Source organism: Geotrypetes seraphini, chromosome 1, assembly GCF_902459505.1.
Source record: "Geotrypetes seraphini chromosome 1, aGeoSer1.1, whole genome shotgun sequence".
Taxonomy (NCBI): domain Eukaryota; kingdom Metazoa; phylum Chordata; class Amphibia; order Gymnophiona; family Dermophiidae; genus Geotrypetes; species Geotrypetes seraphini.
In genome coordinates, this window is record NC_047084.1 from 457,677,958 (window position 1) to 457,705,452 (window position 27,495).

Consider the following 27,495-nt stretch of genomic DNA (forward strand, 5'->3'; position numbering starts at 1 on the left):
GCTGCAATGTTCGCATCGTTGGGCTCCCTGAGGCTTCTGAAGGCTCTGATATGATCACCTATTTGACAGATTTCCTGCCAAAAACTCTGGGCCTCTCCTTTTCCACTTCTCTGGAGATCGAGAGGGCGCATCGTGTCCCTTCGCGCCCCTCTGGCCACTCCACTTCAGCCAGGCCCATAGTGGCGAAGATTCTACGCTACCAGCATGCCTTTATGCTGCTCAATGCTGCTAAAGCACAGCCGCAATTGTTACACCAAGGCAAGAAATTCTACGTAGTTCCTGATCTCGCTAAGACCAACGCTCTCAAAAGAAAGGAATTTTTATCTCTCCGCGAACAACTGAAGGATATCGGAGCCAAATACGGTCTAATGTACCCTGCTCGCATGAAGGTTACCTACAATAATCGCACCACCTCCTACGTGGATCCAGCTGCTCTAAAATCCTTCCTGGACTCAATCCCCACTGCTATGACCTGATTTATTACTATTTCGCCCTGTTGGGCTTAAAGTTTTCTGAGTTTGGTATGATGTAATGTTCATTACTATGGTTGGTGTGGAGTGTTCCGTGCTTCTGTGTGTTTGTTCTCACTTTGGTTTTTCCACAGGCTCACCCATATACTGTTGTGTACGTATACACACTTGTGCATATTCAGTCTCTATGCCTTGTGTGTGCCATGAAATTTTTTCATTTTCCTTTTTGCTTCTTACCTCTCCCTTCTTTTACTGTTGCTATAAGGAATGGTCCACTCCTTTAGATATTTACTGTACTTCTAAGCTTATCTTTTCTCTTGCAGCCTCCTGTATTACATTCAGCTTTCTTTCTTTCTATCATGGCTGATCTTCATATAATGTCCTACAATGTTAATGGGCTAAATCACCCCATTAAAAGGAAAAAAAATAACTCATTATATTTCAGTGAAGCATCCGGATGTCGTCTTCTTGCAGGAGGCCCACCTCCCCTCTGCACAGTCTCTTAAATTCTCCATACCAGGCTACTTCTCTCATACTTTCTCTCCAGCTCCTAATAAAAGACGCAACGGAATGTCTATCTTCTTCAAAAATGCTATTCCCGTCAATATAAAATCACAAAGGACAGATGTGGAGGGGAGATGGTGTCTGGTGCATGCTGCCTTGCACTCTGTGGAATATGTATTTTTGAATATCTACGCTCCAGTTCTGGACCACCCAGAATTCTTCAGACAGCTCCAATCTGTCCTAATTGAATTCTCCTCCTGTACCTTAATTATAGGTGGAGACTTCAATCAATTCCAGGATATAGTGTTGGACAGATCGTCCTCATGTAAACCCTCTCTTTCCAAAACTCACTCAGAACTCCATAATCTCATAACTAACTTTAATCTAATTGACCCCTGGAGGCTCCTCAATCCCAAAGGCAAAGAATTCACTCATTTTTCTCCACCACACAATACATATACGAGGATTGATTTTTTCCTTGTATCTTCTTCACTTACTCCACTCCTCAAAGACGCGATCACCCACCCGATCAGTTTAACTGATCACGCCTCGGTTTCACTATTTCTTCACTCCTCTGCTCCACCCCAAAACAATTGTCCCTGGCGGTTAAACAATCATCTTTTATTGGATGAAGATATCGCAGAGAAGGTTAACACTTTCAACGTCAAATTTTTTGATATCAACACCAGAGATACTACTGTTAACCCCTCCATCATCTGGGAGGCATATAAAGCCACGTTAAGGGGGGAATTAATTAAACTTTCCTCCTGGAAGAAGAGGGTTGCTCTGCAAAAAGAAAAACAGCTAGAATCCTCCATCAAACAATTAGAACTCAAACACATGGCCTCTCATTCTCATGATCCATCTATATATCATCAATTACTTAAACTCAAATATGAATACAACTCCTTGTCCTCCTATAGAGCTAGACAGGACCTTTTCGTGATGGCTTCCGGTCATTACATGGGTGATAATGTTATGGGTAAGCCCTTAGCCAATTATCTCAAAACAAAATCCAAACGTCTTCATATCTCGGCTATTCACTCTCCCTCAGGCCGTATACTCACCTCCACCGAACACATCGCATCCCACTTTGAACTCTTCTACACAAACTTATACAAATCCGACCTTCCGTCCCAGACTCCCGATTTTGATTCCTTTCTCGACAATATAAAACACCCTCAATTATCCATCTCAGCCAAGACATCCTTGGATGCTCCCATTTCCATCTCAGAAATCATTTCTGCGATATCCACTTTAGCGAGAAATAAAGCTCCCGGCCCTGATGGGTTCACTAACAAATTTTACAAAAAATTTACCACTATTCTAGCCCCTCATCTTTTTACATATTACAATTTCATCCATTGCTTGCCAGAAAATCAATACAATTTTGCTGAAGCGACTATTGTGGTTTTCCCGAAACCCAATAGAGACCCCATGTTAGTTAAAAATTATCGACCCATTTCCCTTCTAAATTTAGATTATAAAATTATGGCTAAAATCCTGTCCACCAGACTGAACACAGTCATAACTGAATTGATCCATGTAGACCAAACTGGTTTTATTCATCGTCATTACATAGGGGATAATCTCCAACTCTTCCATCACATCAATGCTTATGCCAAATCCATGACTGACCCCGTAATAGGACTGGCCATCGATGCTGAAAAAGCTTTTGATCGAGTGGAATGGCCTTTCCTGTTACGGATCCTTCAGTGGTATAATTTTGGAGATTATTTTATCAACTGGATCAAGGCACTATATATGCAACCCTCTTCTCGCATTCTAATCAACAACACGCTCTCGAACAAATTTCCTTTATTCCGAGGCTCTAGACAGGGGTGTCCTCTTTCTCCCCTGCTTTTCAATTTGGCCCTCGAGCCTCTTCTTTCCGCCATCCGTCAATCAGATCTTATTGAGGGCATCCCGTCACTTCATCGACAAATTAAACTAGCTGCATACGCAGATGATATCCTACTTTTCATTCGGAATCCTATCTCCTCTCTTCCATCTCTCATTCGCCTCATTCAAGAATATTCTTCCATATCGGGTTATTCTGTGAATTGGGATAAATCAGAAATATTCCCATTAAATGACAAGATCTCGCTAACTGATCTATCCCATCTTCCCTTTCACTGGTCCACTGAAGCCGTTAAATATTTAGGTATACTCATACATAAGGACTCATCCCATATTATGTCCCTCAACATATCTAAAATTAAAACACTTATTCTACAGACCCTTACCAAATGGTCTCCTTTGTTTTTGTCCTGGTGGGGTCGCCTCGCCTCAATAAAAATGAACTTGACACCTAGAATCTCTTACATATTATCAATGCTGCCTGCCCCTTGCAAATCCTCCCTATTTTCCTGGATTGATAAAACCTTATCTCGCTTTCTCTGGGATAATAAAAAACCTCGTATAGCCCTTACCAAATTTAGAGCCTCGAAAGATAAGGGAGGTTTGGATCTTCCCAACTTCCATTTCTATTATTTAGCTTCTTTACTCAAATATGGAGCCTACTGGCCCCAGAACCATTATCTTTCTGAGCCACCTCCCTGGTTGGAATTGGAATCCCTGATATCACAACCGTACCCTTTACAAACTTTTTGTTCCATGTCCTTACCTACACATCTGCGGAACTACGAACTCCTTTGTGCGACACAGCTAGCAATACGACATCTGGATGCTCTCACTGATTACCCATTATGTAGAAATGTACGTATGTGTATTTGGAATAACCCGAAGCTAAAGCATAAAGGTAAAATGATTTTCTGGAAAAAATGGCAAACTGCTGGGATTTGGTACGTAGATCAACTTCTCCACGTTAATAAGGTTATTCCCTTTGCTTCCCTCTGCTCTCAATTCCCTTCATTGCTGAACTCACAATCTCATTGGTCAAGTTTGTCATCAGCCATCAACGCTCTACTACCATCTTTGACGCCTTCATCTCAGCAAGTTTCTTTCTTCTATTGGAGCGACCTGGTTCAATCACAAGGCAAAGCGGTGTCAACCTTCTATAAGGCCCTTCGAGACTTTAAACACACGTTCTCTCCTCACGACCTGACACAATGGTCTTCCATGTTGTCATCTCCCGTCACTGATATTGACTGGAAACTTTACTGGACTAAGACCAACCGTCCACTCTCGTCAGCCAGGGTGGCTCAATCCCTGTATTTTGTCATGTGGCAAGCGGTATGGACTCCCCATCGCATGTGGAAGGCTGGCTTGCACCCCTACGCCTCTTGTTGGCATTGCAGTCTTGCTGATGGCACTCTGGATCATATGCTGTTTCACTGCGTATTGTAGCGTGGCCGGCCCGCAAGGCTCACGGTAACCGGCCCCGGTAACCGGCCCACGCTTACAATATTCTCCCCAGCGTGCTTCCCCAAGATGGAGGAAGTCCCAGAATGGCCTCACACAGGTAAGTAAGGAAATAACAAAAATCAAATTTATTGTTCAATTCACAAGTCCAAGAAAAATGCACCAAAAGAAAATGTACTCCAAAAGGTCTTTGGCAAAATTAGGAAGAACAACATAATATGATAGTAACCAGCCTGGTCTGGATATCTGTCTCAAAGTTCTTTATCAATGTCCCAGGTATAACAGAGTTTCTTGATAGTCCTTGACTCTTCCAGAGTCTTATTGGAAATTGGCAAACTATGTATGGTATACTGCACTGTGCAGCGCTGCCTCATTAAATGCAATAACAAATATTGGCAGATTTGTCAAAGGGTTCTTTGGTATCCAATAGAAAAGTAACCCCCAAACTATTCACCATGGTACTGTGTAAATCCTGTCTCAAGCTTCCAGGATATTCACACCTCCTGAAAATAACTTGCTGAAGTTCCTTCCACAGCAGCACTCTTGGTAAGCAAAAAAAAAAAACTTCTCATACAAGCACACCCTTGGCTAGCATACATTCCCTTAGTTAGCAGCCTTCAGGAAAATCCTTAGGCTCAATAGAAATGGAAACATTCAACAAAACTTTAGGAAAAAAAAACCAAATTCCAACTTAATTAATTTCCATTTCTTCCAATAGTCCCACCTCTGGTAAAGTGCTGCAATCCATAGCTTCACCTTCAGGATTTACCAGGGTTGTATCATCTGGTTCTGTGTCCAGCATTTCAATGTCCCTTGTCTCCGGGGGACCTGGAGGCTCTTTCCACATGAGAGCTTCTCCTCTGTCTCCTTTCCTCTTGGTCAGCCAGCTCTCTAAATGCTGCCAAGCTGCTGTACCATGCCCAGCCCTACTCCGGGCTTTCAGCTGTGGTTGCCTTCTCCCCTGCTTAGCCAGCTTTCCACAAAATGGAGGATTTAAAGGGGCCCTGCCAGTTTTCACCAGGCTGTATTCTGCAGCAGGTCTGAACACAGCCTGTGCTTCCTGTTCTTGTTCTTGCCTAACAGGGACAACATGGTTAGCCCTGACTAGTTTCAGGGGAGGTTTTTTATCATTCTTCCCTGGCACAAGGCCGGCATTGGGCTCGGGCTTGTGACAGTATGCATACGCCCTTTCTGGAACAATATATGGAAAACTATTCAAGCTATTACAGATGTTCATGTGGCTATTTCTTTGGACATCATTCTCCTTCGATCGCAGCATCCCTGCTTTGCCTCTACGGACTGCCCTTCTAAACTCCTAGACGCATTGCTGGCCACTGCTATTATGCATATCCTAAAAAATTGGAAATCTGCCTCCCACTTAGACTATACATTCTGGTGGAATTCTGTATGTATGTACTACAAATACGAAAAATATGCTGCTGAAAAACGCTCTATATCTTCGATGTCTTCTGTTCCTCCTCTTTCTCCATGGACTTTTCTTGATAGGTTTCTTGCTTCTCACTCCTGGACCATTCCTTAACTATACTTATACTCTTGATCATGTACTCTTCCTTTTTCAGCTTTCTTCTCCCCGTTTTCCTTCCCTTATTTTCTTCCTTTTTTCTATCATTACCGGATTTTCAGGATAATGTGGATCTATATCATGATTGTATTTTTCTTCCTAACATCCTGGATATGTATGTACCAGCAAACCAAAACAAAGGAAAGAACCAGGGTTCAACTCTCTGCAGTGAAAGACAATCCAGAACAAACCAACCAAAGAACTGCAGGTGAATGTACACGATGAAGGCAGTCTTTATTATGACAAATAAATCTTTTGAATAAAAACCTTTTACCAGGTAGGGGAACCCAACACGGTCCGTGTTTCGGACTAACCTTCGTCAGGGGTCCTAATAGGTACAACACTTTTTTTTTTTTTTAATTATAATGTTTCTTTATTGAGCAAACCAGCATACACAAAACAGAGCATTGTGCAGGAACAGTCTGCATTCCAGCGAAAAGCACCCTAGCGGGTACATACAGAGCAAAATACGACATCTCACAGAAGATCAAATGCTCCAACACAGAATGTGCTCAATACAATTTTCCATATAACACCCTCTAAAGCCCCCCCAAAACAGAACTGAACGCCCCAATACCAATACACACAGTGTGATGCATCAGAAACACCAAATGCCACCCACCCTACTCCCGACCTGTGATATACATAAATGAAGAATAGAAAATATAAAATAGACAACAAACATACACAGATTTTTTTTTCCCAGTAAGGACCAAAGAGAGATCGAAAATAGACACAGAAGAGTGAGGAGGACTAGGTCCAGAGAGAAGAAGAGGACCCGAAAGAAAGAAAGAAAGAAAGAAAGAAAGAAAGGAATCCCTAGATAGAATCCACGGTAATAGGCGCCTTAAGAGAGAAAATCCTGAAGAGAACAAAAGACCTCAACATAAGCTAACAGTTCAATAGGAGACTCCGCTCACGATGGGGAAGGGTCAGCCAATATGCCTCCCAGATGTCCTGAAAGCGAGACCACTTGCACTCATCTCGAGTGCCCGCAGCCCGTCTCTCCAAAAGGGCTAAGTCATACAGGGACCCCTGCCATCGAGAAAAAGAGGGAGCATGCGGCTCTCTCCAAAAAGTCAAGATGGCTTTCTTGGCCAACAAAAGGGCCTTAGATAGCAGTTGTCGCTGCCCAACAGTGCACCCAGGAAACTCCGCCGCTTGGTAAAACAGAGCTCCAGGGGGAGTACATTTCGGGATCCCAGGAACCAAGGAAGACATATATGTCCAGACTCTCTGCCAAAAGGCTCCCACAGAGGGGCACTCCCAAAACATATGCCCCAGGGAAGCAGGATTAATAGGACATTTCGGACACCCCGCATGATCAGCAAAACCAGCCCGATGTGCTCTGTGGGGAGAAATAAAAGCTCTGTGAAGGAATTTATATTCTTGTTCCCTATGTAACATGTTGCTGGAGATGGTGCGTATATAGACAAAGCAGCTGGAAATCAATTCAGACGGAACTATGCAGCCCAAGTCTGCACTCCACGCCCCTGCCAGCCAATCAGCTCGTTCGGTCTGTAAAGGGGGACCCAGAGCAGTAACATAATACCGAAGGCGGGGAGCCGCATCCTCCCCCAACGCCAAACACCTCCCAAGATCTCGTGCCACCGATCCGCTCAATCGATCCCCAGATAAGCTAAGAACATAATGTCGGAGCTGGAGGTAGCCGAAAACGTCCACCCTATCCAGCCCATAAAGCGACCCCAATTCGGCAGAGGAAAGAAGATCGCCCCTATCGGAGAGAACATCCCCCAGTCTACGAATTCCATGTGCATGCCAAATCCGAAATACCTTGCTATCCATGCCCGGTTTAAAATGCAAATTACCCACCAGCGGGAGTAGTGGGGTGATAGTAGAGTGTATGCCCAGATGTTTACACAGTAATTTCCAAATATGTCTCATATAAGCCCACACAATATGTCCCCTGATGTCAGAATCCAACTGGGCAGCAGGAGCATGCAGTAAAAACAACCCAGACATAGGATGTAAAAAATCCCTATCCACTGAAAACATTAAAAAAGAGGAACTCTCCATACACCAGTCCCGAATCAGTCTCGTCCCACATGCCAGATTATAGGTGCGAATATCCAACAATCCAAAGCCTCCCTGTGACTCAGGCAACATCAAAATACGAAGAGAAAGCCTAGGTCGACGCCCACACCACAGAAAAGTTCTCAGAGCCCCATACAACTGAGCTAAGTCCCCAGTTCGCAACCACAGCGGAAGAGTTTGAAACAGATAAAGCCACCGAGGGACTATCATCATATTGTACAAAAATATACGCCCCGCAAGAGATACTGGTAAATCCCCCCACATGCGAAGGAGCTCCACCGTGTTCCGGAGTAGGGGCTTCACATTGATCTCATAGAGTCGTGTAAGAGAAGATGGTATCAGAACCCCCAGATATTTTACCTGCTGTGGTGCTTCCCGGAGCGGGAAATCAGCCCACGCATGCGAGATACCAATATGGATAGGAAGCGCCTCCGATTTTGACACATTGAGTTTGAGGCCCGAGAGTACCCCAAACTGATGAAACAGCTCCAGCAGACTAGAGAGACTTGAAACTGGGTCAGTCAGCATTACCATAATGTCATCTGCGAAAGCCATACAGCGTAGAGATGAAGTCCCTAGCTCCACTCCATCTAGCTGAGGGTGGCTGCGAATGGAAATCAACAAAGGCTCCAAAAACAATATGTAGAGCAGAGGGGACAAGGGGCAGCCCTGGCGAGTGCCACGCTGGAGTACAAAGTCTGGAGATGCTACCCCATTAACCAATACGGCCGCCACCGGGTGAGAATAAAGGGCTCCAAGAGCTCTCATAAAGAACCCCTCCAACCCATAATATCGCAACAAGGGGAATAAAAAAGCCCACTCCACTCTGTCAAAGGCCTTTTCGGAATCAAAACTAATAGCCAGTGCTGGTTGCTGCCGAGAAACACAATGGGCCAAAGCAAGGAGGAGCTTCCGAACATTATGACCTGCCAATCGCCCCCTCACAAAACCTACCTGATCTGCACCCACCAAAGATGGAACAAACTTGGCCAGTCGATTAGCCAGGACTCGAGCTAAAATTTTTAAATCTACATTAATAAGCGAGATAGGTCTATAGGAGCCCACCAGCAAGGGGTCCTTTCCCGGTTTAGGCAATACAGTAATCAACGCTCGATTCGCTCCTCGAGGAAACTGCCCCACCTCAGCTCCACTCTCAAAATAGCCCCGTAACGGCTCAGCCACATATCCCTGAAGAAGACGATAGAATTCCCCCCCAAAGCCGTCCGGGCCTGGAGATTTACAAAGAGGTAGGTGCTTGAGAACATCCAGCACCTCCTCGCGGGTAATAGGAGAAGCCAAAACCTCCGAGTCTTCCGTTGACAGCTTAGGTAAGGACAAAGAGTCCAAAAATGCCAGAATCTGAGCCTCTCGACCCACAACTTCCGCTGTATATAAAGATTTATAAAAGGCAACAAAAAGCCGTTCCATCTGAGCCTGATCCGTGACCAATCTTCCCCCATCATCTTTAAGCGAGGTAATCAAAGTGGCACCCCGCCTCGCCTTAGTCATCTGGGCCAGCATTCTACCCGGCCTGTTACCAAAACGGTGTAATCGGTACTTATAATAAAAAAGGGATTTGTGTGCCCTCTCATGAAGAAGTGCGTGGAGTGCTGACTGGGCCGTCTGAAAAGCATGCTTATGAGACAGAGTAGGACTCTGCAAAACCAGAGTTCTACTATCCCGCACCTTGCGCTCCAGAACCAAGATTTTTTCCGCAAGCTCTTTCTTACGTCGCGCGCAGTAAGCTATCACAGCCCCCCGGATCACCGCCTTAGCGGCCTCCCAAAACAAAGTTCCATTATCAGCATGGCCCCCATTAAACTCCACATAGTCTCGCCACTGTTGCTCCAAATAAATTTTAAAGTCCGGGTCCAGATAAAGCGCTATCGGAAATCGCCAGTGCTTCCTTCCCCCCAGAGCTATCCATCCACACCAAAGTATGATCTGAAACAGCCAGTACTCCAATCTCCGCTGCATGAACCGCATAAAAGAAAGATCGCGAAAGGAAAATATAGTCTATTCTAGAGGAGGAACCATGCACTTTGGATGTGTGAGTGAAATCCCGCTCCCCTGGGTGTAATATCCGCCAAACATCCACCAGATCCAGAGCCTCTAACCAAGCGGCAAGCCCATTATCCGACCTACTGGAGGAGGGTCCCCTAGAGGAATCCAAAAGCGGGTCTAGTATAGAATTAAAATCCCCAAGAAAGATTTTCTGAGAGTCATGTATGTGGGACATAGACAATAATACCCCCAAGAGTTTCTTATAAAAGGACCGCTGTGCACTGTTGGGCGCGTATACTGACATCAAAACTACTGGGCGCTGATTAAGAGAACCCTGGACAATAACATAGTGTCCCCCTGGATCTGAGAGAACCCTAGATGCATGAAAAGACACCGATTTGCGGATCAGCAAGGCTACCCCAGCCCTAGTGTTAGAGGAGGAGGCCGAGTAACACTGCCCCACCCAGGATTGACACAATTTACCATGTTCCCGTTCATTGAGCTTAGTCTCCTGCAGACCCACTACATCAGCCTGATTTCTGGCTAGGCACTGTAAAATCTTAGTTCGCTTGATAGGAGAATTGATACCAGATACATTCCATGACACACACCTCAACCCCTTCTTAACAGACATAAGAAAGAAAAAAGAACCAGACATACCAGAAGAGAAAAAGGGCACAAAACAGCTGCCGAGGGTCCCAGCCCATCCCCCAGCAGCTCAGTCTCCACATCACCTCCGCACAGGAATCAACAACAAACACACAGGTCAGGAGCCTCCCCCCTCCCCCCCTCCAGAACTCCCCAGTTCCCCCTCCCACCCAACTCCCCCAACAAACCAAAACCCACAGCCTCAACACCCCCTTCACAAACCCTCCCAATCCCCCCCGCAACCAATCCCCCCTCCCATCCCCCCACCCCCCACTCCATGAACCCCCTCCCCCCTCCCATGCCCCCCAAGACACACCTTTCCACCACTCCAGGAGGGTATACCAATGGGCCCAAAGTACCCCCCCCCCTCCCCAGCCTCCAAAACAGCCACCAAGCCAGAGATATTCAATTTAAACTCACAAAAAGTGCCCAGGGGCTAAACAATATCATAAGACCAAAAGAAGAGGCATAAGCATACAGGACCCCGTTAGTCCAGAAGTCCACAAGGAGCCATAGTAAGGAACTGTACACAGTGGCCCAGAGCTCCCAAACGGTGATCCACAAACAGAGTACTTGCACAACAGGTGCTAAGAAACAGTGCAAGTAAGGCTCCCACCCGCTCCCACCAGGTGCCCCACATCATTCAAACTGAGGAAACCCAAAGCAGTATCATAGGGCATCAGGTGCCAGTCCCCAGATCAGGGTACCACTGAAGAACTTGCGCTCTGGCCGCCGCACTGGTGTCAAAGAGATGAGGTTGTCCATCATAGATCACCCGAAGCTTGACAGGAAACTGCAGCGTGAAGCGAAGCTTTTTCTCAGTAAGTTGCTTGCAGACAGACGAGAAACCTCTCCTCAGAGACGCCACCTGTGCCGAATAATCCTGAAAGATTAGAATACTTTGATTCTGGAATTTTAAATCCTTGCGCTGGCGATAATTTCGGAGAATAAGATCCTTAATGGCAAAGTTCAAAATGCGGAGAATCACCACACGCGGTCTGGTCGCTCCCTCCTGTCTTCTACCTAGCCGGTGTGCTCTTTCGATGCGCAAAGGTCCCAGTCCCCGCGTACTCATCAGCTCCGCCGCCAGCCAGGTCTCCAAAGTGGGAAGCAGGTCACCCTCCTGCACAGATTCAGGGACCCCCACCAGTCGCAGATTGTTCCGTCTAGAGCGATTTTCCATATCCTCCAGTTTTTCCTCACACTGTCCCACCTTGCATCGCAGCTGCTGAACCTCTGCCTGTAGTGCAACAACAGAGTCCTCCGCGGTTCCAACCCGCTGTTCCACCTCAGTTACCCGAGAGTTAAATTCTGCCACTGTTGTGGATAAGGCAGCCAGTGACTCCTGCACTTTGTCCAGGTACAACACTTTTGATAAAGGAGAAATTTTTCAAAAGAAAAAAGAGCCTTGAACAAGTAACTCAGCCAGGTAGGACTGGGAGTGGCTCTTCCCCCTTAAGGCAGCTGCCTTAAGGGGGAAGAGCCACTCCCAGTCCTACCTGGCTGAGTTACTTGTTCAAGGCTCTTTTTTCTTTTGAAAAATTTCTCCTTTATCAAAAGTGTTGTACCTATTAGGACCTCTGACGAAGGTTAGTCCGAAACACGGACCGTGTTGGGTCCCCTACCTGGTAAAAGGTTTTTATTCAAAAGATTTATTTGTCATAATAAAGACTGCCTTCATCGTGTACATTCACCTGCAGTTCTTTGGTTTCTATGTATGTACCAGCTACATTTTTATTTTGTTATGTTATTTGTTCATTCAAAATTCTCAATAAACAAATTGAACTAAAAAAAATAAAGTTTATCCTTTGCCATTTTCCCAGTTAATTGTTGAAGGGTTGATACTTCTTTGTTAATTAAATCAATTTTTTCACTTGTGTCTTTCTTTTCATGTTCTTTAGATTTTGTTAAGTCGTCAATTTTACTCACAACCATTGTAAATTCAGAAGAAGATTTCAATTCAACAGCTTCCAGTCTTTGTAGCATACACCAGATGCCATCCAGGGTTATCACCGCGGGAGGGGGAGAAAATATCTTTCCCTCTCCTTGAATAACTCGAAACTCAGCGGCTGGCAACAGCTCGGCTCTCTCTGCATGTGTCTGCAACAAGCCAACTGGGCTTGGAGACACTGCAATGTCACTGAAGTCTGACGCTGATCGCGGAGGAGGCAGGATAGACGGAGGAGGCAAAGAAATGTCAGGCCCAAAGGTTCCAGAGGCTCCTTCCTCTGAAGCCAAAGCAGGCGGCTCAACTCCGATAACAGATGGAGTGCTTGTTGTGAAAGAGTCCATCTTCAACTGTCCTGGCGTAGAGAGATTTGGCCGGACAGAAGCCTTCCTTTTCGGAGGCATAGATTAGCAGGTATAGAACGCCGATACCCACAGACAATTCTATAGAGGAAACAGGAAGGAAAAAGTACGACGCTCACAACAGCAACTAGCCCGCCGCCCCCACCAAAATTTTTAATCGCAATTAATGCAGAGGCAGACATACAACCCGGCATCTCGGTCTTCAGCTCCTCCCTGCCCCACAAACCTTGCCTTTCTGCCCAAACTGCACTGATAATGCTCCTTCCAGCTGATGCAGAGCTCCTTTCTTTTGCCACGGCCTACCCACCAGAAACAGAAAGTTACATCTGAGGAGGTGGTCCATAATAGAAGGAAGAAGGCTTGCACCAGCTGGTAGGAGCGTGTCAACGCTGCCAGGCAAAGCTAGGTTCACGGGGCAGGCATGGGGAGGGAGGTTGGAGATAGATACACCAAGCTGTATGTCTGTGTAGAATTTCCCTCAAGGAGGATGAAGTCCTGGTTCAAGGGCTGCCGTCACCGCCGAGACTTTTCTACATGGCCCTACTTTTCCGGCTTGCAATCAGTGTGGTGCCGGAAATCCTGTGCTGTTCTCACAAGACTTGAAAACAGGGCAGGATTTTAAAGACCACGTTGATCGCATGCTTTACATTAGCACTGTAGAGAAAAGCTGCAAAAGCAGGAAGAACCCTTCCAACAATGTTCTTTGTCGGCTAGAAGAGACGGAGTTCAGGGACAGAAGATAAGGTAAAAAAGGTACTGGGAGAACAAGGGGTTAAGAAAAATGGGAGAGGGAGGACTAGTTAAATGCAGCTTGCACAGAACAGGAGATAATCTAGAGGTGCAAGAGGTAAGGGAATTGTGTGTGTTGCGGGGGGGGGGGAGGGAAGATCTGGGAAAGGAGGAAAGGAGATTGTGTAAGGGAGAGGGTGCTGGAGACAACATGGGAAATTATGTGGGAAGAATTGAGAGAGGTATGTGCCGTGGCTGGAAGGGGTGGAGCCTCAGTGACCCCCATCCCTAAGATTGCCCTGTATGAGTGTCAGTACCTTTCCCCCCCTCAAAAAAAAAAAAAAAAAAAAGCACTGGAATTTTGAAAACAGCACAGAATAGAATAGATTTTGAAGGTAGCATCCTTCTTCCTAAAGAAGACCCAGGTTACAGTTCCTGCGGGGGAGCCGGTGCCGGGATGCGGTGGTTAGACGGAGCAGCTGCAGAATAAGGAGGGTGGCCGGCTGTGCAGCCCCTTGGGACGTGCACCCGGGGCGGACCTCCCCCCCTTGGTAGAAACATAGAAACATAGAAATAGACGGCAGATAAGGGCCCACGGCCCATCTAGTCTGCCCACCTTAATGTCCCTCCCCTACCTTTGCCCTGTGAATAGATCCCATGTGCCGATCCCATTTGGCCTTAAAATCAGGCACGCTGCTGGCCTCAATCACCTGTAGTGGAAGACTATTCCAGCGATCAACCACTCTTTCAGTGAAAAAGAATTTCCTGGTGTCACCTCGTAGTTTCCCGCCCCTGATTTTCAACGGATGCCCTCTTGTTGTCGTGGGACCCTTGAAAAAGAAGATATCTTCCTCCGCCTCGATGCGGCCCGTAAGATACTTGAACGTCTCGATCATGTCCCCCCCTCTCTGCGTTCCTTGAGCGAGTATAGCTGTAATTTGTCAAGCCGTTTTTCGTATGGTAGATCCTTGAGTCCCGAGACCATCCGGGTGGCCATTCTTTGCACCGACTCCAGTCTCAGCACATCCTTGCGATAATGCGGCCTCCAGAATTGCACACAGTATTCCAGGTGGGGCCTCACCATGGATCTATACAATGGCATAATGACTTCCGCCTTACGACTGACGAAACCCCTTCGTATGCAGCCCATGATTTGTCTTGCCTTGGACGAAGCCTGCTCCACTTGATTGGCAGACTTCATGTCCTCACTGACGATTACCCCCAAGTCTCATTCTGCTACCGTTTTTGCTAGGATCTCGCCATTAAGGGTATAAGACTTGCATGGATTCTGGCTGCCCAGGTGCATAACTTTGCATTTTTTGGCATTGAAGTTGAGTTGCCATGTCCTAGACCATCGCTCCAGTAGGAGTAGGTCGTGCATCATGTTGTCGGGCACTGAATCTTCGTCTGTTGTGCATTTGCCCACTATATTACTCAGTTTGGCGTCATCGGCGAATAATGTTATTTTACCTCGAAGCCCTTCTGCCAAGTCTCTTATAAAGATGTTGAATAGGATTGGGCCCAAGACTGAGCCCTGTGGTACTCCACTAATCACCTCCGTCATTTCGGAGGGGGTGCCGTTCACCACCACCCTTTGGAGCCTACCTCCAAGCCAGCTCCCAACCCATTTCGTCAATGTGTCACCTAATCCTATAGAACTCATCTTGCTCAGTAACCTGCGGTGTGGTACGCTATCGAATGCTTTGCTAAAGTCCAGGTACACGATGTCCAGGGACTCCCCAATATCCAGCTTCCCCGTTACCCAGTCAAAGAAGCTGATCAGGTTGGATTGGCAGGATTTCCCCTTAGTAAATCCATGTTGTCGGGGATCCCGTAGATTCTCCTCATCCAGGATCTTATCTAATTGGTATTTGATTAGAGTTTCCATTAGTTTGCTCACTATCGATGTTAGACTCACTGGTCTGTAGTTTGCTGTCTCCATCTTTGAGCCTTTCTTGTGGAGTGGAGTTGGTCCTCCAGTCCAATGGGACGCTGCCTGTACTAAGGGAGAGGTTGAAGAGCGCGGACAGTGGCTCCGCCAAGACATCACTCAGCTCCCTAAGCACCCTGGGGTGCAGGTTGTCCGGCCCCATTGCCTTGCTAACCTTGAGCCTTGACAGCTCACCGTAGACACTGCTGGGTGTAAACTCAAAGTTACTAAACGGGTCAACTGAGCCAACCCTTGTCTGTAGCTGAGGGCCGAGCCCTGGCGCTTCTCGGGTGAAGACTGAGCAGAAGTATTCATTTAATAGTTGGGCTTTTTCCGAATCCTTTTCCACATAGTCTCCGTCTGGTTTCCTAAGACGTACAATCCCGCCTGAGTTTTTTCTTCTATCACTGATATACCTGAAGAAGGATTTATCTCCCTTCTGGATGTTCTTTGCTAGAGACTCCTCCATGAGGAATTTAGCCTCCCTGACTGCTGTTTTGACGGCTTTTGATTTGGCCAGGTAGTCTGCTCTAGAGTCCTGCTTCCCTGATTGTTTGTAAGAGATGAATGCTTTTTTCTTCTCCTTGATCAGGTCTGAGATCTCCGCAGTAAACCACTGTGGCTTATTGTTCCTTCGCCGTTTACTTACTGATTTTACATAGCGGTTTGTTGCTTCTTGTATGGTTGCTTTCAAAGTCGACCACATGTCTTCCACATTATCGGTTTCTTCTTGGCTTTGTAGCGCCTGGTGAACGAAGTCTCCCATTTCTTTGAAATTTGTGTCCTTGAATTTGAGGACTTTGGTTAGTGTAGTAGATTTAGTGAAACCTTTCCTGATATTGAACCATACCATGTTGTGGTCACTGGAGGCCAATGTGTCGCCCACCGAGACCTCTGTGACACTTTCTCCATTGGTAAGTATCAGGTCCAGTATTGCCTGATCCCTTGTCGGTTCCAACACCAGTTGCCTGAGGCTTGCTCCTTTCATAGAGTTTAATAGCCTCCTGCTGCTGCCGGAAGCAGAGGTAAGTGTAACCCAATCCACATCAGGCATGTTGAAGTCACCTAGCAATACTGTGTCCCCACGCAAAGTGATATTTTCTATATCTTCGATTATTTCCATATCCAGGTCATCCTGTTGTCTTGGGGGTCTGTAAATTACGCCAAGATACAAGCATTTGTCCTTCCCTCTGGCCAAATTAACCCAAAGGGATTCCCCAGTATACTGGACATCTGAGATTCTCGTGACCTTAATGTCATCTTTAGTATATAATGCTACACCCCCTCCCTTCCTACCCTCTCTGTCCCGGCAAAGCAAGTTGTAACCTGGTATGACCATGTCCCACCCGTGGGAGTCTGTGAGCCAGGTTTCGGATATCGCCACCACATCCAGGTCGGCATTCCTTATTTCTGTTTCCAATTCCAGGATCTTGTTTCCTAAACTGTGTGCGTTGACGTACATAGCCCTCCATGTTATATTTTTGTTATGTCTCAATGGGGATATTCCTGTTTGAGCTATTTGAACACCTTTAGCATTGTTTGTGTTATTTGTGCTTTCCTGAGGCTCAGAACCACAATGTGTACTCCCCATATACCCAGAACTACAGTGTGTACTCCCCCTAGACCCGGAATTACAATGTGACCCATAAATATGATGTGACCCTACTCCCGACACCCCTGACCCAGAATTTCGGTGTCTACTTTCCTCAGCCTCATAAATGTATTGGCATTTTAGTTCGCCTGGTATGTTGTTTGTGCCTGTACCCTCCCCCGACTTACCTAGTTTAAAGCCCTGTGGAGTAGGCGGGCTAGGCGGTGTCCAAGGACATTCTTCCCTCTTCTGGTTAGGTGTAGCCCGTCGTGTCCCTGTAGTCCTTGCAATGCTTCTCCATGGTGCAGAAACCCAAAGTTCATCTCCTTGCACCATCCTCGCAGCCAGTCGTTCGCCCTTTGTATTCGATCCTCTCTGGCTCTGCCCTTGCCCCTCACTGGGAGAATCGAGGAGAAGACTACCTGCGCATCCATCCTCCTCAGCTTCTCCCCCAGGGCCCTGAAGTCTTCAGGGATGCTGTCCGGGCTGCTCCTTGCGGTGTCGTTGGTTCCGACGTGGATTAGAACCATGGGGAAGTGGTCTCGGGGCTTGATGAGTCTGTCAATGCAAGCAGTGACATCCCGGATCCTGGCCCCTGGCAAACAGCAGACCTCTCTTGATTGTAGGTCTGGTCTGCAGATTGGTCCCTCGGTGCCCCTCAGCAGCGAATCTCCGATGACCACCACTCTGCGCTTCTTAGGGGTGGGCTGTACTGTTGATTCCGGAGTTGGAACCGTCTGCTGAACAACTACTTGTAGCTCTTTCTCCGGACCTTCCTGTAGCAGCTGATATCTGTTCCTTAGGGCGATATGAGGTGTCGATGTTGAGCTGTCCTGTATGGGGGAAAAAGAGACAGAGTTAGGTCCTCTGCATTTTCTTGTGGAGGAAGTCACCAACTGCCAGGAGTCAGCGTCTCCAACCACTTCCTGCATTCCGGTAGTTTGTTTCAAGGTGGCCGTTTTGGATGCTATGGGTGTTCCCAGGGTGGTCTTGTCAGGTTCCTGTTCAGCGATCTGAGACAGCTCCTGGATGACTCCATCGATGAAGGTCTCGTCATCTCGGATGCTCCTTAAGCGCTGAACCTCCTCTCTCAGGCTCTTTAGCTCCATCAAAAGGCTTTCGTCCGGTTGAACCATTACTTCTGTCTGCGTTGAGACTGTAGACATCTTTGAGGGGATGGCCTCGGTCTGTACAGAGACCTCTGCCCTCCGTCCTGGTTCTCCTTCCATCTGTACTCGGACCATAGCCATCCCCTGGGTGCTCTCGGTGACTGAACTGCCTGTTTTGATTGAAGTCTTGCTGCTTCTAGTCCTACCTGCCATTACAAAGGTTTATTGTTATTATTTCTTAATTTAAAATTTTTTTTAAACACTGATAGGTGTCTAAGGCCCCCATAGGGGTCAGAGACCGGGATCTATACCAGGGGTGTTCCCAGGACACAAGAGTAGGATCTCCCACCAAAGGGCTATATAACGCTGGTGTGTGAGCTGCCTTGTTGTAGGTGTCCTCTGTATTTCATATCGACCCACTTCAGCTAATCGAGTAAACCATTGAGGGTAGGTAGCTACCTTGTCAGACACCCAATGTTGTAACAGAAGCTTTTTCGCCACCAAGACGGCCATGTATGGCCTCATCCCTTCTGATATGAATTCCTGTTTGAGAGGTAGAACTGGCATCATCAGTAGTATGGCCTAGACAGCAACTTTCTGACTTTATGCCACCTTTTTTTCAGTAGGAAGTAGCTTGACTGGCAGGGGCTATAAAAAACTGCACCTCTGACCTCAGGAGGAAAATGGTGCTGTTGGACTGGAAGAGGGTAGGGGGCATCCACAAGTTTGCCCAGGACCCTAGATGGTTAAAGGAACCCTGTGATCTGAAGGAATGGTTACTTTCTGTGGCCAAACAATAATGATATTTGTCAGTGGGCCACACATACAGTAGTGGAAGTAATGGCCATGCATATTTTCCTGATGCATATGCATTAAGAATATTATGAAAACCTGGTCTGGAAGTCTGGAAGTGAAGACTAAGGCACTAGTGGCTTGTTTCCTACTCTAGCTTCCATGGCATGGGTGACCAATTAGAATGAGACAGCAGTTCTGAGGATACGGCAGAGTGGGAAGGCAGCATGAAGATTCTTTGGGCCTGTGGTAGTCACTGGAGTTGCATAGTGAGAAACAGAGTTGATTGAAGGCTGGAGCTAGGGATAAATCCTGAGGAGATCTGGCAGGGCAGAAGACAGGTGAAAGGAGTTTGTGTTTTGGGGATGGCAAGGCAGGTTAGTTACGCAGTGGGTTGGAAAGGCCCAAAGAGTGGTGATGGCAGACAGTTGGGGGGGGAGGAGAAGGGCAGGAATGGCCTGACAGAACAATTTTCTCAGGCTTGTTTGAGAAAGGTAGTCTAGTCCTACCTCAGTGTTTGTCACACTTTCTCAAAAACAACTCTGTTTAGTTTTCAACTATCCATAGCAGCCTTCCCCTAAAATTTCCAGGATTTCCATGTGTAAATACTTAGATTGACATTCTTGTTAACCAAGTTTCAGTTCAACCCTCTCTCAACCGGGAATCGAGGGAATAAATAATAAAATTCTATTAACCTTTTCTATAGACCACCACAGTTTGATCCCTGAAGAGGCCTCTGATTTCTCCCTGCCCTTCTTTTCTTTGTGTTTCTGACAGGAGATGCTGGATTCATACCAGGCCCGAATTACCAAGCTTGAGCAGCAGCAAAGCACCAGCCTGGACTCATCAGAAAGATTGAGTACGCGGAGGCTCCTCAGCAAACTGATAAAACTTTTATTTGCCATTCTCACGATCCTTGTCATCTGCGTCTCTACCATGAGTGCATGTATTTTTCCCCTAGTTAAAACACGCTTGCGCATTGGCATTACTCTGGCCACACTGGTGCTGTGGGCTGTGCTTTGGTATCACTGGGACTATGTGCTCCAAGTCCTGTGGGATTCCTGGTTCATAACCTAAGCTGGATTCTGTGGACTGGAAGATCCTCAGCTCCATCCCCTTTAACTGACACCGCTGAAAGAGAAAGCCAAAGAAAAATCAGCTGCTCTTCTTATTCTCCTACTACTACTGCCTTTGCCAGCACCAAAAGCAGCATCTCCATCACATCTCTGGGCCGGGATGGTCCACTTACCCACAGTGACTGCATTATTACTTTTCTCTCTCTCTGGTTTCCTAGATTCTAGAGACCTTGAAAACACTGAAAGAAGGTGCAACGTGAAATCCTGGTTTCTGTTGGGCTTACTTTTCTTTTTGCTATAGAATGATTGAGTTTCTTTCCTGTCTTTTGATTTTCTATATAATTGTATTATTATGTGAACCGCTTTGAGTTGCTTGACAGAAAGAGGCAGTATAACAAATTCCTAATAAACAATAACACTATATAGAGTCACAGAAATCTTTGCAAGCTATGAAGCTTATTTTTGAGGCTCTATTCATGTTTTGGACAGCTGAAAATCAGTATTTAGACTTCCATATTGCATGACATCCAAATATCAATGTTATAAAATCAGAGTAAGGACATCTTAAAGTGCTGTATGTCCATATAGAAAAAGGGTGTGGTCTGAGTGGGACTAGGGAGGAGCCAAAAGATGGATATCCTGCTTCTTGTGACCCTGGGCAAGACGCTTAATCCTCCATTGCCCCAGATACAAAATAGGTACACGCCCTTTGCCTTCCCCTGTATTTTTTTGGTGCTCTCTCTGATTTCACTTCCTAGGAAGTGATGTCAGAGAGAGCATCAAAAAGGTACGGGGAAGGCAAGGGGCGTGCATGGCAAGGAGAGGAGCATGGAGCGAGCGGGTGAGTGAGCAGGCGGGTGAGCAGGGGGGGAGCAGAGAGGAGGAGATGTCCTGCCACACCCATAGGAAGACCGCGCACAGGGCGGACCACACACCCCTTACTACATCACTGAGGATCAAGAAGCGTGCTTGTGTCCAATGTTTGAGGTGTTTTGTTCTCTGTCTTTGATGGCTGGAGGTGGCAGGGCGGGTGTTCAATAGTATTAAGCTGTCTAATGCAAGGAGGTTTAACTTGGACCATACACTGCTCAAACTAGATTGTTAGGTGATGATGTTGTAAATAGATGATTATTAGTATGACCAAAATTCAGGTCCTCTATAGATCAATAAAACAATTTAAACAAAGGCCTTTGTAAGACTGAGACTAGAAGAATCTACCCTACCTTACCGATGACTCTAAAGTTAAAGAACGCAGGGAGGGGATGGTTTGATATCTTGGACACCCTATAAATGAGGATGTAGTTAACATGTAGCAGCATCTGAATGATCTCATGGGTTTTACTTGCAGGCAGCTCATATGAAGCAAAAGACCTGATATGATCATAATGTCTGAAGCACAGTGGGATAGATTTAAGAAAAGACACCTAAAATTAGGTGCTGGGACACAGTGCACTAGGTGAAGATTCTCTAATGACAATTGTGTAAAACCACATATATGTATCACACTGCGTGGAGATACAGTGCTGGTGGGAGACTTTAATATGCCCAATGTGGACTGGAACAAACCTTGCGCTACAACCAGCAGCAGCAAGAGGCTACTTGCTTCCATGCAAGGAGCACACCTCAAGCAGATGGTATTGGAACCCACCAGGGACCAGGCAATCCTGGACCTGTTGCTCACCAAGGAAGACAGTGTTACAGAGGTATCGGTGGGAGACACCTTGGCATCCAGCGACCACAACATGGTTTGGTTCCACCTCAAGAAAGGATTCACTAGGCCAAACACATTGACCAAGGTCCTAAATTTTAAGGGAACTAACTTTCAGGGTATGGGGGACTATGTCTACAAAGTGCTGCAAAACCAGAGCACAACAGACAATGTGGAGGAACTATAGTCGACTCTGAAATCTACCCTGCAAGGAGCAACAAACATATACATCAAAACCAAGAGCAAGCGACGCAGAAAAAATAGACCACAGTGGTTCTCCACAGAGATCTCAGAACTAGTAAAGCAAAAAAGAAAAGCTTTTGTAAACTATAAACAATCACAATGACCGGAAGCTAAGGAAACCTATCTGGCCAAATCCAGAAAAGTCAAAACGATAGTCAGAGAGGCCAAACTCCGGATGGAAGAAAACATAGCTAGGCAGGTAAAGAACGGAGAGAAATCCTTTTTTAAATATGTTAGCGACAGGAAGAAGAACACAGGCGGTATTTGGCGCCTAAAGAAAGCTGATGGCAACTTTACAGATTCGGACGCAGACAACTACTTCTGCTCAGTCTTCACCTGCGAAGCACCGGGATCCGGTCCTCATCTACAGACAAAGGGGAATTTGGGGGATCCATGTCAGGACATGGAATTTACTGCGAGTGAAGTCTACCAAGAACTATCAAAATTAAAAGTAAACAAAGCTATGGGCCCGGACGATCTACACCCTAGAGCAGTGATGGCTAACCTTTTTGAGCCCGAGTGCCCAAACTGCCGCACAAAACCAAAGAATTTCCTCAAAGTGCCAGCACGTCAATTAAACCTTAATAACAAGATTTTAGTATCTAAAAACTCTTTATAAAGTTTCCTGAACTATGTAACATCATTTTTAAAGGTTGGAATCTTTGTATTGTCAGAGAATCAATTTGATTCACAATCCTTTGGTTTTCATTTCAATTTATTGGCAATTTATAATGTTTTAATGATTTCATACAATTTAATGAATTTAAGAAGAATTTGATTCAGTTACACAATATATTTTAAATGTATTATTCACATAACATGTCAAATGTATCCTGAGTAAAAAAAAAGATAAACTTCTTAAAACTGTTAACTGTGTCAAGACTCGGTGTGTATTCCCAAAGAGTCTATACATGTTTTTTTGTAAAATTTACAATCAAATTAGAAAATAGTTAAATCATTACATTTCTAATAATATGATGTAAAGAAAACAAAAGAGCTTTCAATTAAACCAACCGTTTTTATTGGAAATTCCAGATTGGAATACAACAGGGCCATGTAAAGTCCCTTTTTTAAATAACATCTTTAAATAATATTTAAATAACTTAGAAAGTGTCTTAACTGCAAACAGAAAACACTACTTCAAGTAAACATATGCATTGGGCATGCTCTGAAAAAAATTAATGTGATTTTTGTTGTTGCATGCATGCTGATAACTTGTCAATCCTTGGCTCATAGTGCGTTAATTTCAGAGCAACACATGCAGCACTCATGTCATCCGTTAATCTGTTTCTAGCATCAGATTTTATATGATTCAAAGCCGAAAACAGCTGCTCACAAGCATAGGATGACCCAAACAAAGTAAGAAGAGCAATCCCAAGTGCTTTCATGGACTTAAAATTGTCTGGCAGAGAATTCCATGCTTTTAGGATTTCATTTTCAGAACTGCTAGCAGTGATTTAATTTGTCACCCTTTCACACTCAATACGTTCATGAGCTGCACGCAGGTCATTGAATTTACTTTTCCAGATAGAGCTTTCTTGAAATTCCAGTAGCTCCATTTCCAAATTTTGAATATCCAACCACTGTAAGCAGGAAAGATCAAGATTTTCAAATGTGGACTTTTCTGGGGAAGTTTTAAATGAAAGGGTTGTCTCCATCTTACGGAACTGAGAAAATCTTTTACTAAAATTCTCCTTTGCTTCGGCTACAATGGTGGAATATGCTTTGTGGATTTCCTGGTGTTTTTTATGACTGTCCACAAATGTTGTAGAATTATCCAAATGTATTTTTAGGTTGGGAAAATATTTTAGCTGTCCACTCTCAAGGTCTTTTTCAAAAACATGCAATTTTCTCTCAAAAGCTTTGATGTCACTAAACATGCTTTCTGCTGTTTTTCCCATGCCTTGTAATTTTTTGTTTAGTACATTAAAGTGGTTAGTAAAATCTGTAAAGAACATGAGGTTGGTAAGCCAGGCCATGTTGGTGAGTTGAGGATAGTCTTCCCCCTTTTCGTTCATAAATAGCCTAACTTCTTCCAAGCAGGCCAAAAATCTCTCTAACACTCGTCCTCTGCTCAGCCACTGGACATTATTGTACATCAGTAAAGTGTTATATTGTGCCTGAACCTCATCAAGAAGGGCTTGAAATTGTCAAAAATTAAGAGCACGTGCCATGATGAAGTTCACCATTTTTGTTACATCTTTGAGGACATCGTCAAGTTTTTTGCTGCTTTCTTTGGTGCAGAGAGCCTCTTGATGTATTATGCAGTGAAATTGAATCAGTGGATGTTTTGCTTCCTTAGCAAAGAAATGAATGAATCCTGATGTTGTCCCCACCATGCTAGGTGCTCCATCGCTAGTAACTGAAACCACTTTTTCTGGACTTATGTCTAGTGATGAAAAAGCCTCCATCACAGCATTGTGGATATCTATCCCTTGTGTTCTTCCAGGCAAAGACAGCAGTTTTACCAGCTCTTCTCTCATGATGTCACCAGTAGCATAACGCAAAATGAGCGCTAGTCTTGCATGGTTAGTAATATCTGTACTTTCATCCAAGCACATGGAGTAGAAGGGTGCTTTTTGTAAGTCGCAAGTAAGCTATTGACTAACATCAGCAGCCATTCGCAGAACCCTATCTTTTGCAGTATTTCTGCTTAGCGGCATCTCAGAGATGCGCTGCACAATTTTATCCTTGTTTTGGAAATCATGGAAGAGTGAATTACTCCCAGCCAAAATTGCCTCTTTGATAAAATCTCCATCAGAGAGGGGCTTACCATGTTTTGCCATGCACAGTGAAATTTGAAAGCTGGCAACTGTAAGATGATTAGTTTTTGAAAGATAGTTGTTAAAACTAAGAGACTGGGAGTGATATTTCTTTAATTTTCCTACAAGGAACTCTTTTCTTTGAGCTAAACCAAGTTCAGCAACACTGTTATGGTTGGTCTCAAAGTGACGTTTGACATTTGATGTGCGAGACACAACACTTTCATTACACATAATACACAATGCTTTCCCACTGCGTTCAATCACTCCATATGTCTCTGTCCAGGCCTCTTGGAATGGTCTTCCACTATCTTTTTTTGCTGTACTCATTTTTTTTGTTCAAGACTTCAAGTCTACAAAAAGATAAAATTTGTATAATAAAAAAAATCTAATGAAGTGCTATATACAAATCCGTCCCCATAAAAAAATATGTGATTGGGGAATTTTACTAATTGTAGACATCCGTTTTGGTCAAAAAATATACTGTCCGGGTGAAAACCGGACTTGTGCAACCTGAGTGTATGGGAAAAGGACTTTTATTTTTCATTATTGGAGCCTTTGTTATTTTATTATGATGTTTACAAAAGCACTGTGAAGGGGCACATATACACTTTACTGTTTTTTGCTATATTGAGTTTTCCATAAGGTACAGCGCAGAGGATTAGTGTGTTGGTTGTTCACAGAGAGCCCAGCCCTCCTCTCAGCTTACTGAACTTCTCTATGCAATCATCATAAGCAGCTTTTTTATTTCCTCAAATTTAGCATGTCCCCCATGGAAGATACAGAGGTTTTTACAGAGGAGCACATTATTAGACACATTAACATCCCCCCATATCCTCACCTCTCTAGCATGGGAGCACTAGGAACTGTTCCTGATTACAGATGTCACATGTGGAGTCACACTACAGCCTCACTGAGTTCCTGTGATAGACTCAGTGTGAAGCTTCTCTTCCTCCCCCCACTTCCCCCTCACACACTGCCTGGCTCATAGGATACTAAGGGGAAGACAGGCAGGCTAAACATCCACTCACAGGACTGCAGCCAGCACAGGAGGATGGGCCTCGGCCCACTGGGACAATGCCCGGTCCTCCCAATGGCCAGTCCGGCCCTGTTGCCAGGTGAGCTGCAAAGCAGACACCGGCACACTCGCCTCCCACCGCGCATCTTAATTGCGGACTAGAGAGTTGCACGGGGACAGAAATCCCACCCGTCCCCGCCAAAGTCTCACCCGTCCCCGTGAGAAATCCCACCCGTCCCCACCCGTCCCCGTGAGGAATGTCCTCCGTCCCCGCCCGACCCCGTGAGGAATCCCCTCCGTCCCCGCCCGTCCCTATAAACTTCAGAAATAGTTATTTCATTTAATTATGCTACTGAATTAAAGGCTCTGGTAGAAACCCATTTACAAATAAGCAAAAAGACTTTATTAATTTGGAAATATTAATTGGGAAGAATACACACTTTGTAAACGGGTTTCTACCAGAGCCTCTTTTGTTTATAAATTTTTATCAACACAACTAATATACTACTTTATCCTGAAGCAAAAAAAAAAGAAATAGAATTCTTTTCCTACCTTTGTTGCCTGGTTTCTGCTTTCCTCATGTTCTCATTCAGTTCCTTCCATCCACTGTCTCTCTTCCTTCTGCGTCTTCCATTTGCTCTGTTACTGTGCCTCTCCCTTTCTCCCCCCTTCCAAATTGGTCTGGCACCCATCTTCTTCCCTCCGCTCCCCCCATAGTCTGGCATCTCTGTCTTCTTCCCTGCCAGTATCTTCTCCCCACTCTCTCTTCCCCATTTCCTTTCAGTGTCCTTCTCCCCCCCATCTTCCCCATGTCCTGTCAGCGTCCTTCTCCCCCCTCTGTCTTCCCCCATGGCCTTTCAGCGTCCTTCTCCACCCCCCGTCTTCCCCATGGCCTTTCAGCGTCCTTCTCCACCCCCCATCTTCCCCATGTCCTTTCAGCGTCCTTCTCCACCCCTTTGTCTTCCCCATGTGCTTTCAGCGTCCTTCTCCCCCCTCCGTCTTCCCCATGTCCTGTCAGCGTCCTTCTCCCCCTTCTGTCTTCCACATATGCTTTCAGTGTCCTTCTCCCCCCTTTGTCTTCCCCATGTCCTTTCAGCGTCCTTCTCCCTCTCTCTCTTCCCCATGGCCTTTCAGCGTCCTTCTCCACCCCGCCGTCTTCCCCATGTCCTTTCAGCGTCCTTCTCACCCCTTTCTCTTTCTCATGTGCTTTCAGCGTCCTTCTCCCCCCCCGTCTTCCCCATGTCCTGTCAGCGTCCTTCTCCCCCTTCTGTCTTCCACAAATGCTTTCAAATGTCCTTCCCCCCCCCCGTCTTCCCCATGGCCTTTCAGCGTCCTTCTCCACCCCTTTGTCTTCCCCAGTTCTTTCAGCGTCCTTCTCCCCCCTCCTTCTCTCCCGCCCCGGGTGCAGCACAGCCGGCCAGGTCCCCTTACTTTTGTGGCGCTTCCCCGACCAACAGACCGACAACAGCCCTGGTCTGACAAACCTCCCTGCCCTTAACCGCAAATCTAAATTTCCTTCTTACAGCTGCTGTAAGAAGGTAATTTAGATTCGCAGTTAAGGGCAGGGAGGTTTGTCGGACCAGGGCTGTTGTCGGTCGGTCGAGTTAGCGCCACAAAATTAAGGGGACCTGGCCGGCTGT

General features: G+C 45.8%; 1 protein-coding gene across 1 annotated transcript in view; it reads left to right on the top strand.

Annotated features, from left to right (window-relative positions):
- Positions 1-20,819, top strand: part of TEX28 (testis expressed 28) — an 81,981-nt gene extending 61,162 nt beyond the window's left edge. Inside the window, exon 5 of the mRNA XM_033922325.1 lies at positions 19,826-20,819. Within this exon, the coding sequence (XP_033778216.1) occupies positions 19,826-20,125 (300 nt within the window). The 3' untranslated portion in view covers positions 20,126-20,819. The remainder of the gene's footprint in view (positions 1-19,825) is intronic.
- The last annotated feature ends 6,676 nt before the right edge of the window (positions 20,820-27,495 follow it).